Source organism: Numenius arquata, chromosome 14 (assembly GCF_964106895.1).
Source record: "Numenius arquata chromosome 14, bNumArq3.hap1.1, whole genome shotgun sequence".
Lineage (NCBI taxonomy): Eukaryota > Metazoa > Chordata > Aves > Charadriiformes > Scolopacidae > Numenius > Numenius arquata.
In genome coordinates this window covers 10,704,484-10,720,491 of record NC_133589.1, presented here as the reverse complement: position 1 = coordinate 10,720,491, position 16,008 = coordinate 10,704,484, and the positions used below count along the sequence as shown (strand labels likewise).

The 16,008-nt window shown below is 40.8% G+C and overlaps 1 protein-coding gene across 3 annotated transcripts in view; it reads left to right on the top strand.

Annotated features, from left to right (window-relative positions):
• Positions 1–615: 615 nt before the first annotated feature.
• GSPT1 (G1 to S phase transition 1) overlaps positions 616–16,008 on the top strand; it is a 28,010-nt gene continuing 12,617 nt past the window's right edge. The window contains exons 1-6 of one of the 3 annotated variants that reach the window (XM_074158783.1): positions 758–1,011; positions 1,576–1,619; positions 12,429–12,476; positions 12,885–12,926; positions 13,683–13,910; positions 14,952–14,985. In XM_074158783.1, the coding sequence (XP_074014884.1) occupies positions 12,905–12,926; positions 13,683–13,910; positions 14,952–14,985 (284 nt within the window). In that variant the 5' untranslated portion in view covers positions 758–1,011; positions 1,576–1,619; positions 12,429–12,476; positions 12,885–12,904. Of the gene's footprint in view, positions 1,041–1,575; positions 1,620–12,428; positions 12,477–12,884; positions 12,927–13,682; positions 13,911–14,951; positions 14,986–16,008 lie in introns of all 3 variants that reach the window. The other 2 variants (XM_074158782.1, XM_074158784.1) reach the window with 2 other exon arrangements.

Here is a 16,008-nt window from a genome sequence, read left to right as displayed (position 1 = left end):
GCCGAGTCCTCGAGGGAGGCGGGAATCCCTGAGGTGGCACCCCCCGCCGGGCCCGCTCTCCTCAGCCCCCGCCGGACGGGCTGGCGCTCCAGAGGCCCCGGGGAGCCACCGGGACACGCTCATCTTCCCCCTCCTCATCCGAAACGGGATGCGGGAATGGGGAGCAGCCAACCGGCGACGCTGCCCCCTCACAGCCCCTGCGAACTGCATTTCCCAGAGACATAGGGGCGAGGCACAAGCGTGGCCTGCGGGAGCGCCGGCGCCGGGCCTGCCGGGACGGGTAGTTCTTGCCCCGCCTGAGGCCTTGGCGCCAACTACATGTCCCGTCCCCCACCCCGCAACTGGAGGCAGAAGAGAAAGGCGAGCGCAAAGGCTGAAGGGAATTGTAGTTTCTTAACAGGCAGGAAACGCAGGCAAATACATTTCCCATCTCTGCCGGGGGGGGTGGGCCGAGAGGGGCTCACGCAAGGCATGATAGGCGTCGTAGTTCTCGCACTGTGCGGCGTCGTGCTGTGGGATGGGGCCCCGGGTAGCTAAGAACTACTAAAATGGCGGCACAGGAGGCCGCGGGGAGGGGGTACGGGAGCTCCGGGAGGCCATACTGCGCTCGCGTCGGGGCGGTGGAGTACACGCGGAATCGCCGGAACGAGTGCTGAGTCGGTGCCGCCGCCGGCTTCCCCCTTACCCCGGACGCTGGGAGACGCTTCGAGGCCGCAGAGGCTTGTGGGGCAGCCACAAAATGGAGGCGAACGGGAGCGGCAGCGGGAGCAGCAGCGACTCTGCTCCCGACTGCTGGGATCAGGCGGACATCGAGCCGGGCAGCGGCGCTGGCCCGGGGTCCGCCCCGCCGGCCGCGGAGGCCGAGGCCCAGCAGGAGCTGCTCGGGGCGGCCTTCAGCCGGCAGCTGAACGTCAACGCCAAGCCCTTCGTGCCCAACGTCCACGCCGCCGAGTTCGTGCCGTCCTTCCTGAGGGGGGGCCCGGCGCCCGGCCTGCCGCCACCCTCGCCCCCGCCCGGCCTGCCGCCGCCACCGCCCCACGGTAACTGCCGCGCCGGGACGGGGCCGCGCCGGCGGGTGGGCGCTGAGGGCGGAGGGATGGGGGCCATGTTGGAAGGGCGCGGGGCCGGACTGCGGAGGGGCCCGGGGCGAGGGCTGTTGGGCCCCCGCGGGGGAGGAGGGGAAGGGCCACGCGGGGCCGGAGCGCGGCGCGGCGGGCCTCCGGCGGGCGGGCGAGGGAGGGCGGGCTGGGCTGGGCTGGGAGGCGGCCGGCAGCCCGGGGACCGGGTGGGTCAGGCTGACGGGGTGCGGGCGAGGCGCCTGGGTGGCAGCGCCGGGCCGGGGGTGGGGTGGGTGGGCCGAGAGGCGACCCGGCCCGGGGACTGGGGCCCTGGATCCGAGCGGCGGGGGGGGGGTACCGTCGGCGAGGGGCGAGGGCAGGCGCGGGTTGGGGGGGAGCCTTGCGCAGGAGAGGGGCTTGGGGAAGGGGCGTGAGGCAGCAGAGGAGCCGTGGGGCACCGAAGAGGAGCTGGTTGCGGCGTCTGCTGCAGCCCCGGGAGTTTGTGGGGCCGCGGGAGGGGGTCTGCGGGCCGCCGTGGTGCAGGTGGGGCGGGGGGGCCCTGCGGGAGGCCAAGCCGTGGTGCAGGTGTGGTGCTCAAGGGGCAGCGGCCAGGGGGGTGTGCGTGGATCCTGTGTGCGTTTCCCCGGTAGCTTTGCTCGGAAAGTGTCGCCCATGACGAGAGGAAACCACGTAGCTCTCTTCTTCCTAAAGCACTAGATAAGTTGTCGGAGATTTCAATGGTAATCGATTTAGTGTTGCTGGGGAGAACAGCATGGCTTCAGCCACCAGTGCTTCAGGTGTATCTTAAATGTCTTTTTGAAGATTATATCAAGTAGTTATTTTTTCCTAATATTATGCTGATAAATGATCAGTAGGGAAGGGAGGTTTGTCCAGCTGGCCTCAGTCAATGGAATGACTTGAAATTTACCCTGCTTTTAATTTCAAAGGATCTCTGTGTACCTAACTAATGTTTATACTAGATTTACTTTGCGTAGGGGAAATTAAAGGAGAGCTACTTTATAATTTCCAGCTCCAAACTGAAGGTCCTTCCAAACGTCAGATGTGGTAGTGTTTTAATGTCGCTCTTGCAGCTAAGGAGTTTGACACCCGATTGAGTATGATAGTTTAACACCTTCCTGTTTTTTCTTCTGTAATTTTCTGTATGCCTATTGGTACAATATGAAACAAGCTAGTATTTCAGATATTGATTCTAGTAATTTAATTTCACTAAAGTGACTACTTGTTACATTATGTTTGTCACGATTTCCTGTTGATTGTGGATTATTATTTATTGTGTTTTGATTTAATATATTAATTAGTCTTGCTCTCCCTAGTATTTAAAGCTATTAGATGTTAGCAGCTAAAATATGTAACTTTTATGTATGAAGCTTTAAGATTTTTCGTAACAGAATATTAACCCATTTTTGTGTGAGAGCAACTGTTGGATTGTGTTCTCTGCAGCTGTTCAGCACTTCTGATTTCTATCAGAAACTGTAGCTCATGTGCTCTGTGGGCAGGTAACATGTAAGTGCATTAAAATATATTTCCAAGAAGCCATGGGCAGACTCTTGGATGCGATTTAGAATAAATTTACATGTTAAGGTTCACAGGTTTAAAGGTAGAGTAGGTAGCTTGAGGCTGTGCTGAACATGGGATGAACCTTTGAATAATGTTCAGAATCCATTCTAGTGTGTTTTTCAGCCATTGCAACCTGAATCTGTCTCTTTTTTTTTTTTTAAACTATGTAATACTGTGACTGAAAGCTTTCTTGGGGTTCTGAATGTTATTAGAGTAACTTTGTTTTTTCTCCCTAGCTACTTTTGTAAGGTTTCTGCTAAGGCATCCTATTTTTAATTTTTTTTTTTTGTAGGATTTAAACTACATTTTCTCACCTGCTCATTATATTTGTTTCCTCATCCTTACCTTTTCTCCACTCTTGCTGCTTCTGAGGCCTATGATGATCTTTGTCTTTCCAGAGAGCGGAGATGACTTTACTGAAAGCTTCCTGCTCTCCTGGAGTGATTTCTTCACGGTGAGGGTGACAGAGCCCTGGAACAGGCTGCCCAGGGAGGTTGTGGAGTCCCCTTCTTTGGAGATTTTCAAGACCCGCCTGGATGCAGTCCTGGGTAGCATTCTCTAAGCAATCCTGCTTCAGCAGGGGAGTTGGACTAGATGATCTATATGGTCCCTTCCAACTGTAAAAAAAATTCAGTGAAATTCAGTGAAATTACCATATCTTTTCTTTCCATCTTAGTTGCTGAGTACGTTTCCTACATAGTGCTATAATCTACCTGGTTTGAATTCATCTTGCTTCTGTATCTTCTTTAAGGTTTAGAATTTTGAGTTTCTATAATTAATTTGGATGTGCCTAAGATTAAGCAAACAAAAGTCTGCAGTTGTTAAAAAAAAAAAAAAAAAAAAAAAAAAAAAAAAACCCACAACACACCCAAACCCCAGTTTCTTTCTTAACTGGAATCCTATACTTGTTATGTACTTTCCCAGGTCCGATGTACTCAGTTACAGAAAGTAATTGACAGTCTTGTCCTTGCAGATGTTCGTATAAGGTGACAACTACTTTCCTGGCTAGAAGAACTAGGTGGAGCTTGCTCTGGAAATAAGTCAGAACAACATGTGATTAGACAATGGTGCTGAATAGGTTACTTTTCAGCAACCCAGTTTGCTTTTGCTCCCGTAGGGAATTAGGTGTTCTGTGGCACTCATTCTTCATTACTTTGGAAGGAAGAAAATATTTCTATTTATCATCTGTATTGAAGTCTGTACAAATACTGGTTTGTACTGGGAAAACGCTAAATTAATCTTGATTCTTAGGAAGAATATAAAAAGCTTGGTGTCAGTTTGAGAACTTAAGTGGCCTAAAATTAAGTTCTAGTAACACTTTTCTTCATGGAACTTTCTCTTGGTGAGGTTTTGTTCAAGTCGCAATTCCTTAGTAATTTGAATTGTAGGTCAGGATAAATGTGTAGTAGCAGATTCCACAGCATTGGTCTCCATTGTGCGGCTGTAGGGGATGGTAGTGTTCCCTTTTATGCATGCTAACTTCATATTTTTAGTAATTTGTATAAAATTCCCATCACTTATGTTTAGAGCACTGAAATAATGCTCACAGAAGCCGTTTAGGGAACAAGGTGCTAACTTCCTAAAACTGGGAAACTCCAGAGACCTGCAGTCCACATAGTTTACTTTAAAACTTCTGTTTTATGGGTGTTTTCTTTTGATTGCAAATTGTATGTTAGGGAGAATATCTGACCTATGTTTACCACTAATATAATTTTTGCTTGCATATAGTTTCAGAATTAGTTTGGAATTAAATTATCATTTGATTATATGCAAAAAGCATGTTATTTAAATTTTGGAACCTAAGGAACAGATTAAAGCCAGCATGCTCCAAATGCTGTAGCTGCGAGGATTTGCTTTTATGAAATTGTGTCCAAATCAAACTTGTTTGCGTAAAATCTTTGTTGGACTCTATTGGAAATGTGAAATAGAGACTTCTCGATTTTCTGTCTGCAACAGACATCGCTGTGCTGCAGTTCCTGCCAGTGAGCATGTCGAGTGTGTCATGAGTTAGTTGTGCTTCTAGGGAAGCTTACTGTAGATGGCAGTTGCTGGACTAACAAACTCAAACTGAGGCGAGGTGTGATAGTAAAATGACAGTAGGTTGTGGTAGGGCCTCTAAACATTCTTAATCACAACTGCACCTTGACTGTTCTGTAGCATGTAATTGCATTTGGGTGGCTTTTTGTTTGTTTCTGTATCAGGGTATGGTTTGGAGGTGTAAGGGAATAGTTAAACACGCACCATCACCACCACCATCCTGCCCCAAATTAGTAAGATTTTTATTATCTAAGTTTTGATTGGATCTCGGGTTTAAGAAAAGTGAAAAACTTCGGAAAATGCAGTGTCAACCTGCATTCTTGTGATTCAATTTTTGTCATGGTTCTTGAAAATTCACAGGATTCTTGATGAAATTGATCACAGCTGCTTTGCATGGGCTTTACTGTATTTTATGTTAGTTTTTCTTCTTTTTTAGAAGTCATTTTTAAGTATTCACTGTTGACTTTGCTTGGAGTGGGAGACTGAACCAGGGAACTTCCTGGGACCCCTTCCAGTCTGAATTGTTCGATCATTTGAAGTATGCAGTGACTGTGGTAAGAAAAAGCTGTCACGAGTACAAAAGTAACTAGAACAAAAAGTGTGATACATAGCAGGTAGTGTAAGGAAAGATAGCATTTGTCGTTTTGGTGGTATTAGTGCTACTGCTTCATTTAGAAGCTCTCTTGATCACTTCAAGTGAATTACTGAACATATTTGTTAAGATTGCAGTTTAGATAACTTGCATCTAGTCTTGACCCAAGCAAACATCTGGGTTAAGATTCAGTCTCCTTTACAATGCTTCACTCCCTAAATATCCTCACTCGCCTGCAGTAGTCACTTTTGAAATAGTTAAGTTCAAGCAGCTGGACATCCTCATCTTTCAAATGCTGTAAATAAATGGATATAGTGTCTATCTTTCTGTTTTTCCCAGCCCTCATTTTTCTTGACCTTGTAGGTACCTGGGACATCCATATATTCTTCCTCCACCCCACCAGAGATTCCAGAGTAGGATGATGAGTTATCTGTATCATCGTGTTCCCCCAAACTGGTCATCTCTTGTTTTACACCATTTTCTCTACTTTAAAACTGTTCAACAATTCAGTCCTCAAGAAACTTCACTTAACATATGCACTTGCTAAGAAAGTTTTGTTCGTGGTAGTCCACCATTCAAGAAGCTATCATATTAAAGGATTTACGTAGTTTGCTCATATCAGTATTTGAATACCCATATGTTGATGATCTCCTCGCAAGTAAGATGTTGGTAATGCTGCTCTTAAGCAGTTCAAATTTACAGTTAAGAAGTATTATGTGACAGCAAGTCAGTGTCATATCGTGAATGCCAGTATAAGTACCAAGTCTTATTATTGAAAAAATCTTTGAGTCATCACTATCTAGAGCACTGTTCTTCTGTATCAGCTTTTCTAGAGAGATGAGCTGCACAACCTCTTTTAAAATGGTCAGTGCGGAGAAAAGCGGTATGTCTTGGCACCAGCCTGCCAGATGATCAGATATAATATACCTGTGTGATGCAGTCAAGGTGCCAGTGTATTACACAGCTGTCCTTTGTCTACATCTGAGCTGTCCCCAGGAAGGCAGCCAGGATTGTGTTGCTCCTGATAGAATAATTCATCACGCTTGTGGCCTTTGCATGACTCCAATAAAAGACAGCCCACTGGGAGCCGGCAGCGGACTAGATGAACTGTCCTGGAGTCTATATGCAGTCTGTTGACCATGTGTTTAGCACCCTGGTTTGGTCTACTGATTTAATGCATTTGAAAGCATGATGTTATCTTAAAACTTGATTGTTCTGTCAAAATGAACACACAGATAATTTGAGATAATTCTTGGATTCTATTAGCAATCTGGTTTTACAATTCCACTTTCAGAATTTTGGGATTTCTCTCCTGTTTTGTGATGAGAAACATGCGAGAGAAGAAGCTGATTGTATGAAGCTAAGATAGAAAGATGTTTTTGTATTTTTCATTATAAAAGAATAAAGCAGACAAAATTTAATTAGTGACATTTATGACTGTTTTGAAGAAGTCTATATGAAAATTACACTGATTGAATTCCAGTACAAAAGTTGGTTTAGAACTGGTGATGCAATATTAAAAAATGTGTTCTCTAGAACAGTCTGAGAACTTATGTGTAAATTGTACTCTTCTATGTGTAAATGTTAAAATCCTGAGCTTAACCTGCTAAAAAATCCATGGGGTGCTTAGGTTTGGTTTGGTTTGGTTTAAAATTTCTATTTCTACTGGGAGCTGAGAGATCTTTGTTAGAGAGTGGAATCCTTAACTGCTCTAATACAGAGCTTGATTTCTTGGCTATCTGTCTCAAAAATCAAGTTATCACCTGAGTACAAATACTTGGCCTTAAGGAAGTAGGGTTTTGGCTATATTCTCTGAAAATCCCCATAAGCTTTCTTAGACTTAGTTGTGAAGCAGCATGTCAGTTTTAGATAAGATAAACTTAAGGTGTGGCCTCACTGGGGAAGGAAAAAGGTGGATCTCTTACTAAGCGAACTTGTAGTAAAATCCGATAAATACAAAGCTAGGGCTAATTTTTTTTGCTAATTTTACAAAGTCATGTTAAAACTATTAAAGCTGCTCTTATGCTGGTGCATTTTAAAAACTGAGCATACATCTCTGTGTCCATTGGTAGAGCAAGGGCATAGGCTATGAAGCAGGGACAAGAAGAAAATCCATTTTGGGCTTAAGTTAATTTTCAAAACAACTGCCTTAATTACAGTGAATATCTGAAAACCTTTTCTCTCTGTATATTTTAAAATACTGAATGTGAAATACTTTGTTTAGCTCTAGAACTTATTATTGCTTAAAGGTGGTTTTTTTTGGGCGGAGGTGTTATCTAAGAATCTCTTGGGTATTTTTAATTCAGATTCTCATGCTCTGTGTGTTCAACTCAGACCTTTATTTTTTTACTCTGGTATATGTACCCTTTATGCTTTCTTTTTTTTTTTAAAGGGGGGGTAAACATCTGTTATGTAATTAATGAATACTGTTGAGACTATATGACTGTTGTGTTAAATGTGTACTGAACTCAGGTATTCAAATCACACGTACTAAAAGGTGATGAGAATCTTAAGCTGGATGTCGTGCATTTCTTCACTCTTCAGCCTTCCAGGAATTCCTGTGAAGCACCTTGATGCCTCTATTGGTTGGAGGAGCAACAACAAACTCACTGTACAGGCAGTGCAAAAGTTTTGTAGATCAGATACTTCTTTCAAACTGAATTTGCCTATTTATTTCCTTTTTTTTTTTTTAATATCTCTCTATGCTCTGTTGTGCAAACCGTTTTGTTGATCCCATAGTGTACCTCAGTTGTCAGGTTCCAGTACCATTTAGGTTTTTATCACTCCAGCAGCAGCGCAGGCTAGGAGCTGTGAGTGCTGCCATGCACAGCAACAAATTGCAAATTACGGCCTCTCATCAGTTCTGTGATGGCATTTGCATTGTGGCTCACGTAACTGCTGATGAGGAGTTCCCAGTATTCACTGAGCAGTATCTGCTTGTGTGGAGACTTCTCTCAGCTTATTCTGTGCATCTGGTAAATACTGCCATTTACATAAAGATGAAAGTTGTCATTACACTTGAGCTTGACTTTAATGCTGTATTTTAACTGCAGTTGTTCTAATATTGATTGCCAGTTTACCAGCTATACTGTTCTATAGATGAAAATCTTGCTTCATTCTAATACAAATTTCATTATAGAGCAGTTTTCTATTGTTTCTGTACAAGCATTCTAAATTGTTAATGCTGTGAAGTTTCTGGCTTATGTTGTTTTAAAACAATATTTTCAGAAGTTGAGTGGTAACTTTTAATTTGTTCTACCTGTGCAGCTTTGGTTATTGAACAACAGAAATGCATGCAAGTACAAAACTTGGTGTAATACACAAGCAGCTCACCAGTTGTGGTAGAATGCCGTGTGAATGAAACAAGCAGAGCGAATTCTTGCAGTATTTCTTTAGGACATGAGCTGTATTTTAAAGAGACCAATCACAATATTTTCAAAGTTGTGCAATTTTGGACTCTATTGGGAGTGTGTGTACTCCTCCAGTGAATTTTATATTAAGAAAAAAAAACTAAGAAAAATAATTTTTACCTTATTCAGACAAGACTCTACATTACATGTCCTTGTCTGATGGTCTACCAGTAGATAAATGCAGCATGTGTATCCATTTTTGCCTTTGGTGTTCACAACAAAGATATTCCCAAAATGTCCCAGGCCTCTGATGTTCAAGAGGACTAAAGATAAACCGCTCATTTCATGTGGTTCAGTGAATAAGGTTGTAACAATAGTTCTTGACTTTTGTTTTGAGGAGAGATGGAGTATGGAGGATGCTATGTAAAATCTAATTGTTTATTGCGTGCAAATCCAAGAATTTGAAGCTTTACTTAAAGATTTGGCATCATTTAAGACATGTTCTGACTTTAAAACCAGATTTCATACAGACTACATTTTGAATCCCTCTCATATGACAATCTGAATGATTTTCAGAGATGAGGATCTAGAATTTTCAAGCTGAACTTGAAATGTTACCCATTCTTCTAATTTGTGTTTATTTTTGTGTGTGATGTTTTTACAATAATAGTAAACTATGTTAACCATAAATGTTGTTAGTTACTTTCTTGACTTCCAGCAAACACAAAATGAAAAACTTTGCATATCTACTTCAATGTTCTGGAGAGATCAGGATAAGTTACAAGGGCTACTTAGAACCTTTCTCAGTTTCCCTCAGCTTTAAAGGTATTTTGTTACAGTGACTGTCTTTATCTCATGGGCAAAATAAGAAAGGTTACTTCAGTTCACTGGATTTGTTCAAACATTTTGCCTCAGGGACAGTGTGGAGTTTGGACTTCTCGTGTCCTAATCCAGTATGGAGTCCTAAGTAGTAAGCCTATCTCAACTAGATCCAGAATTGTCATTTCCTCTTTATTCACTCCAAAGATTCCCGAGGTGTTTCAGAACTGGAGCTTAAAGGTCAAGTGTTTTTCCTTGAAATTCTTGAGATTGCCTTTCTGTCCTCTCTGTCATGGCACTAGTAGTGCCCTTCCACCCAGCTGACACATTGCTGCAGAGTGCTCATCCACCCCAAAGCTGGTAGGTTCTTTGCTAGTGCAGTTTTTGGTCAGACCAGCTCCCTTTGTGGAGCTTCAATAGTTACACGTGCACTGGGGCTGATGCGAGATAAGAGATGACAAAGAGCAAAATGCAGCAACCCCAGGGTCTGAGAAGCAGTAGGACTGCATCCTTCTTTTCAGGTGATTGTCTTTAAGGCGCACTTCAGGCAATCTGTTCATTTCCACACAGAGCAAATGATAAGTCTGACCCTTTAAAGTCAGACTTTTCTCTTGTATATTTGTTTGTAATATACCAGTGCCTGAAATAATCTGGCAGAGCCTGAAATTGTTTATCAGAAGTAAACAATTACTCAATTACTCGGGGTGTGTGTGTGTATTTATTTTTATCGCTTAAAGCTTGTTCTTTCTGAAATTAAGATTCTTTTTTTTTTACGATGAACTTTTTTAGAGAGCAGTTTGTATTTCTTTCCTGCTTTGAAGGAACAGCGTATGTTTCATGTCATTCAGTGTCCTCTTTCAAATCATGTTCATAAGTGTCTGTGGCCACAACTGAGTGTCTGATGACCCTTGACTGTGTGGCATTAGCACTGTTCAGGATCCATACACAAACTGTCCTATTGATTCTCTTGTGTGCTAGACTCATACAGAATTTAACAGATAGACCTTTTTAAGTCAACAATTTCCTACCTCCTCTCTGTTATTTGTGAAGAAACTTCTTTTTCCTGTCGATGTGCCTGCTGTATTACAGACCAAGAAGTAAAACCTGAGTTGTTATGAATGTTGTTGATCAACAGTGTATTTCTAAGGAATTAAATAACCCTTGAACGACTTGTAGAGCTTCTGTTCCACGGCAAGCACATAAATACTGTCATTTAATATGTTTTTCATTATGGACAAACTTCAGGAGTGAAATCAAAAGCTTGTTGAAATGATCTGGTAATGAAAATATTTATGCATCCCAACCATAGTATGTGTGAAAGAGCCAGCAATCTTCTGTTGCATTACAAAACGGGGCTTTACGTTCATGCCTAGATTCTGCATCACCTGCTTACCACACTCATAAATGGGCTGATTTGAGTGTTTTCCAGCTCTCAAAGGGGAGTAATATATCATATCTTACAAGGAATCTCAAGGTATTCTATTCGTATCCTTTTACTTACTATATTGAATCACTCTGCTAAAGTTTTGTTCCTGTGGTTCTGGTGTGCAGATATTACATGATATGGCAGAGGAGCGCAGGGAGCCTGGCTCAGAGCAGTTTCCTCTCCTGCCTAGTTGAGCCCCCTCCGCCGTTTGCTGGTCACCGGGTGTTGTGCTCTGACCCACATTCACCCTCCCGCAAGCTCTGTCCTCTGGCCCTCCTCCAGCCTTTGCAGCGCTGCTCCAGTTTATAGGAGTCTGCAGCAAATACGCAAACAGCGCGAAAGCAAAGAGGCTTAGAATCAGGTCCTTCTCTCTATGTTTTTGTTCTTTTGAGGGGATTTGTTTCATCTTTAGGTCCCATCATGCATATAGAGCAAGTAATGCTGTAAGGTCTGTGTTTTGTAATGGGATTGAAGGAGAGCTGGAGTACAGCTAAATGGAAGGTATGAATTTGGTATGTGGCTGACAATAATAAGATGGTGAACTTGTTTCAAAGAATTATGAAGTTGAATTTATACCAACAGAAAACTAAATAGGTTAAGGTTTTAGAGATAATTCTAGAAGGCCTCTTGATCATGCGAAATAGTGTCCCGAAACATCAAGTGGTGTAATTGTTAATTGCAACATACCACTCCTAGTAGGTTTAAAAATTAGTTATACCTCAGCATGTAGTTTAGTGCCGTGGTTTAGTGCATGAGAAGGTTGTCATCTATCTAAAAAACACACTTGTGACTTTGATATCCACTACTGGTGAGATGGTCCTCTGATTGTCCTCAAGACCAGGCTGGATGGGGCTTTAAGCAACCTGCTCTAGTGCGAGGTGTCCCTGCCCATGGCAGGGGGTTGGATCTTGATGATCTCTAAAGTCCCTTCCAACTCTAACCATTCTATGATAATGTGACTATATTATGATGTTTAAGAGGACTGGCAAATTTGCCAGGCATATGGATGAGTTTATCACCTCTCGTCCCTAATAACTACAGTAGATCTTAAGAATTTATTCTTAATAGCTTGTTTCAATTTTCTGCTTCAAGCTTATGTGAAATTGAAGTGCAGTAGCATTGTTAGGTGTGCCTGTCAGCTAAAGCTGGCAGAACCTTTCCATACAGTTGTGACACCACACACGCATTTTTTCTCTGGATACAATGAAACTGGTTTGACATTTTTAAACACCAGTTAGATATTAACACTTAAAATAGCCAACATGTACAAAAAGGATGAACAGGTAAAATACTTTGTATAGAAAAATTGCTTCCTTTAAAACTTGTTTAACTGTATCTTTCCATGTGTGGAGGGCGTAATGGAATTGTTTTTAGAACTGCTGTATTATTTTCACAACTTTCAGGCAGTGTTCTGTATTTGTGCTTGGAAGCTATATTTAGTACTGGTGGGGGGTGGTGTGTTTTTTCTTAAATACACTTCTTGCAATGAAGTTGGGAGACTTATGCCTAAGTGTGGAAGTTGGTTACATCGATGCATTTTGTTGAAGTTGAGCTTTTTTCCTCTGTAGGTGCACCTGTAGAGACTTCTCCAGAGGAGCAGACAGCCTCTTGTGAAGGTAGTTCTTTTTGTGTTCTGACACTATAAAATGCAGCTCCATTAAACTTGATTTTTAAAAACTTATTGCAAAGAATTTCCTTTTTAAAAATCTCTGAACCTTTTTCAATCTTCATTCTCTTTATCCTCATACTGCTCTTATAAGGCAGTGTGGTTATCTGTGGTTATTTACAATTTTATAGCCAGTCGAGCAAGGCATATAAAGATCAAATGGTTTATTGAAGGTCATAAAGCTTGCATGAAGCAGGATTTTTAACATTGAATCTGTATATTAAATAGCATTGGCAAGTGCCCAAACATCTGAACTATCCTTTAATTAATTTAGTCGCCCTGGTTTTCTTTGTTCTTGATACTATCGCAGTAAATGTGTGTCCTTAATGATTCCTTTTTTCTTTTTTTTTTTTTCTAGGTTCAAATGCTGCTGTTAACATGGAAATTTCAGAATCTGTTGGTAAGATGAGAATTGTTCCATTTCACTATGATAGTGCTATAAAATACTACTATAGTGCTTTTGCTGAATCATTGCAAACAAAATTGAAGAATACCTTGTTGAGCCTTTGCATTTCTGGTCCTCACTAATTTTTGTCACATCTCTATACTTAGATTGGGAAAGAGGTAATTGAACACTAGTATGCATTGACAGGTGCAACTGGATTACTTGGATGCTGAAAAAGCATCAGTGCTTTATTAAAAAATAATTAAGTATTACAAACAGTCCCATCAATGTGTGTGAAATGGTGATTACAAAAGCATTAAAGTGATCAGTAATACAAGCAATCAGAACATGGAAATTGTATCTTTCTCCTTGTATTTATATGGCTTTTGAGAGAACTTAAACCATTATCCCTCCCCTTTTCCTTCCAAACATATGTTAGCATATTCTGTCTGGATTGATTCAAACTGGTGTGATGGTCTGAGTGCATCTTCAGATTTGTTTTTTCCTTGTAAAATTGTTGCCTTGTTAAAACAGAAGTCTCTTAATCCCTGTGAATCATAGTTTTCTGATGTCAGCACAAGCTAGTTTGAAAGCTTCTGGAAATAATCACTTCTGAAACAAGAGGCAGTTGCCCACTTTAACTATCCAGTTGGTTAATGTCTTCCTATATAAAGTCCTTTGATTGCATCTTGGGGCAGGGGCTCTTCTCTGTAGTCATTGCTTTTAATTTCATTATCTACTTGAATAACTATCTAACTGGTTAATTTTTAGTGGAAAATGGAGAGACAGAAATGTCTCCGGAAGAGTCATGGGACCACAAAGAAGAAACAAGTGAAGCAGAGCTAGGAGGTGGTCCCACAGGGGATGCAGGGCCTTCTGAAGAAAGTGCTCAGGAAATGATGGAAGAGGAGGAGGAAATACCAAAACCGAAATCTGTTGTAGCACCACCAGGCGCTCCTAAAAAAGAGCATGTAAATGTAGTATTCATTGGGCACGTAGGTAAGTTGCAAGTGAACGTAAAGTAATAGGATATTTGTGTTGTGTAGTATCTTGAACTTGGAGGATTAGAAATTAATCCTGCTCTTTGTAGGGATGTATGTGATCACCATGTCTTGAGGTTAATAGGAGCATTCATCCTAATGAAGCTGCTCTGGAAAAATTAAAAAACTTAAAGAAGCCCTTTCAGGGGAAGAATACCAAGGATAGAGTGTTTGTGTTCTCTTGGACACAACAGTGTCTGTGCTCATGATTTCTCAAGTACCTGCTCTGTTATTGCTGAAGTGACATATCTGTGTTTTTGATCCAAAGAACAAAATTGGAAAGCAGTGCTCCTTTTCTGATTGTTTTAAATATTTTCAGAGGGTTCTTATTAATTGTTACTAAATTCAAAAATTATTCTTCAAAAAATTAAGACTCGTAGAGCTATAAACAATAGATGAACATAATGCAGGGTTAAAAGAAGCATTTATAGCAAAATGTCCCAATTAAATAGTTTCAACAAGCTTCAGAAACATCTTAAGTATCAAAGGTACAGAAGAATTTTTGAATCATGAGTTTTACAGTAAATTCTGTATTTTCATTTGTACAGTCTCTCACCACCTTACAAGTTCTGTAGCTTAGTCCTCAGGTAAATTCAAAATGGAGTCACACAAAGTAAAGAGGCAATGGACAGAGGTACATCCACCATTGAAGGGCAGCCTACAGAAGTTAGGGACAAGGGAGAAAGGACGCAGAGAAAGGGATTTTGCAAGAGCTTCCCACACTCTTAATCCACACTTTTGGTGGGTCACTGCTTGTTGGGTGTTTTTTTTGTTATGGATAATGCCAAGTTTATACGTATGAAAACAGAATTTTCAAAATTCAGTGTAATTGAATTGACAAGGAATTGTTGTAGAAACGATGGAAGCTGGGCGATGCTTAATGAAACTTAGATTGCAATTAAAAAATATGCCTTTGGAAATAAATTAGACTATCTTGTTCATAACTTTCTTCTTTTTCCATGATTTTCTTTTAAATTGTGAATGACTTTTTTATTTTTAGATGCTGGCAAGTCAACTATTGGAGGACAAATAATGTAAGGAAACTCTTAAATAAAATTTGTAGATTTCCTGTTCTTTCTTGTGAGTTAAAAATACGCTAAGTAAAATGAGTAATATTTTCTTTATGGCTTTACTAAAAATAGATTAATATTTTTTATAATAAAATTTTATGTTGCCTGTCAACATAGTTGCTGCTTGTCTTTGGAATTTCTTAATTGCAGCAGATCTAATCTTATCACTACAGGAGTTTCACTTAATGGAAACAACTATGCAAAAATATGCATTATTAAATTAAAAAAACAGAATCCCTTTCTAAGAACATGACTCTGTTTTTCTTCGTCATTTTGGAATGCTATTTGAAACTGCTTTATACCCTTTGTTAAGCTTTGTCCTTTTTGTGAAGATAAAAAAAAAATTGAATAGCCTTATTCCCTGGTGCTAACATTGTCAGGCATAATTTGATTTCAAAATGTGACATTATAATAGTTAACCTTTTAAGTCTATTTTAGAAACAGTATCTAGAGACTGCAATATTTTTATGAGACAAAGTAAATAAATGCAGCTAGATCTTATGATTTCTAGAAAAAGAAAAACAAACCAAGAAGTGGGAAGCAGTACATGAAGAATTAAATGCTATCCCACTCATGCAAAGTATTTCTTTGATTTTAAAATGATTTTAAAATAATATTCTCAGCAAAAGTGGGAGGTCTTTGTCTTGGCATTTTCATCTTGTTTTGTTTTGACCAAGCTGGAATGTTGGAATTGTCATGCTACATTTAACCTTGTAGTTCATACTAGAGCAAATTAGCATTTTATCATCTGAAGTGTTTGAGTGTTCTCCTTGTACAAGGGGATGCCTATTCTTAACACTCCTAACAATGTGTTATGTTCCTAAAGCTTTTTGTGGTCTTTCATTTTTGCAGAATATCCCTTTGTTGTAAAGAAAAAAAAAAATTATGCTTGCACCAACTTTCTCATTAACCCTTTATTTACTGTTACAATTAATTTTCTATATAAACCAAGTAAATTACTATTACTGCATCAGGTAGAAATATCTG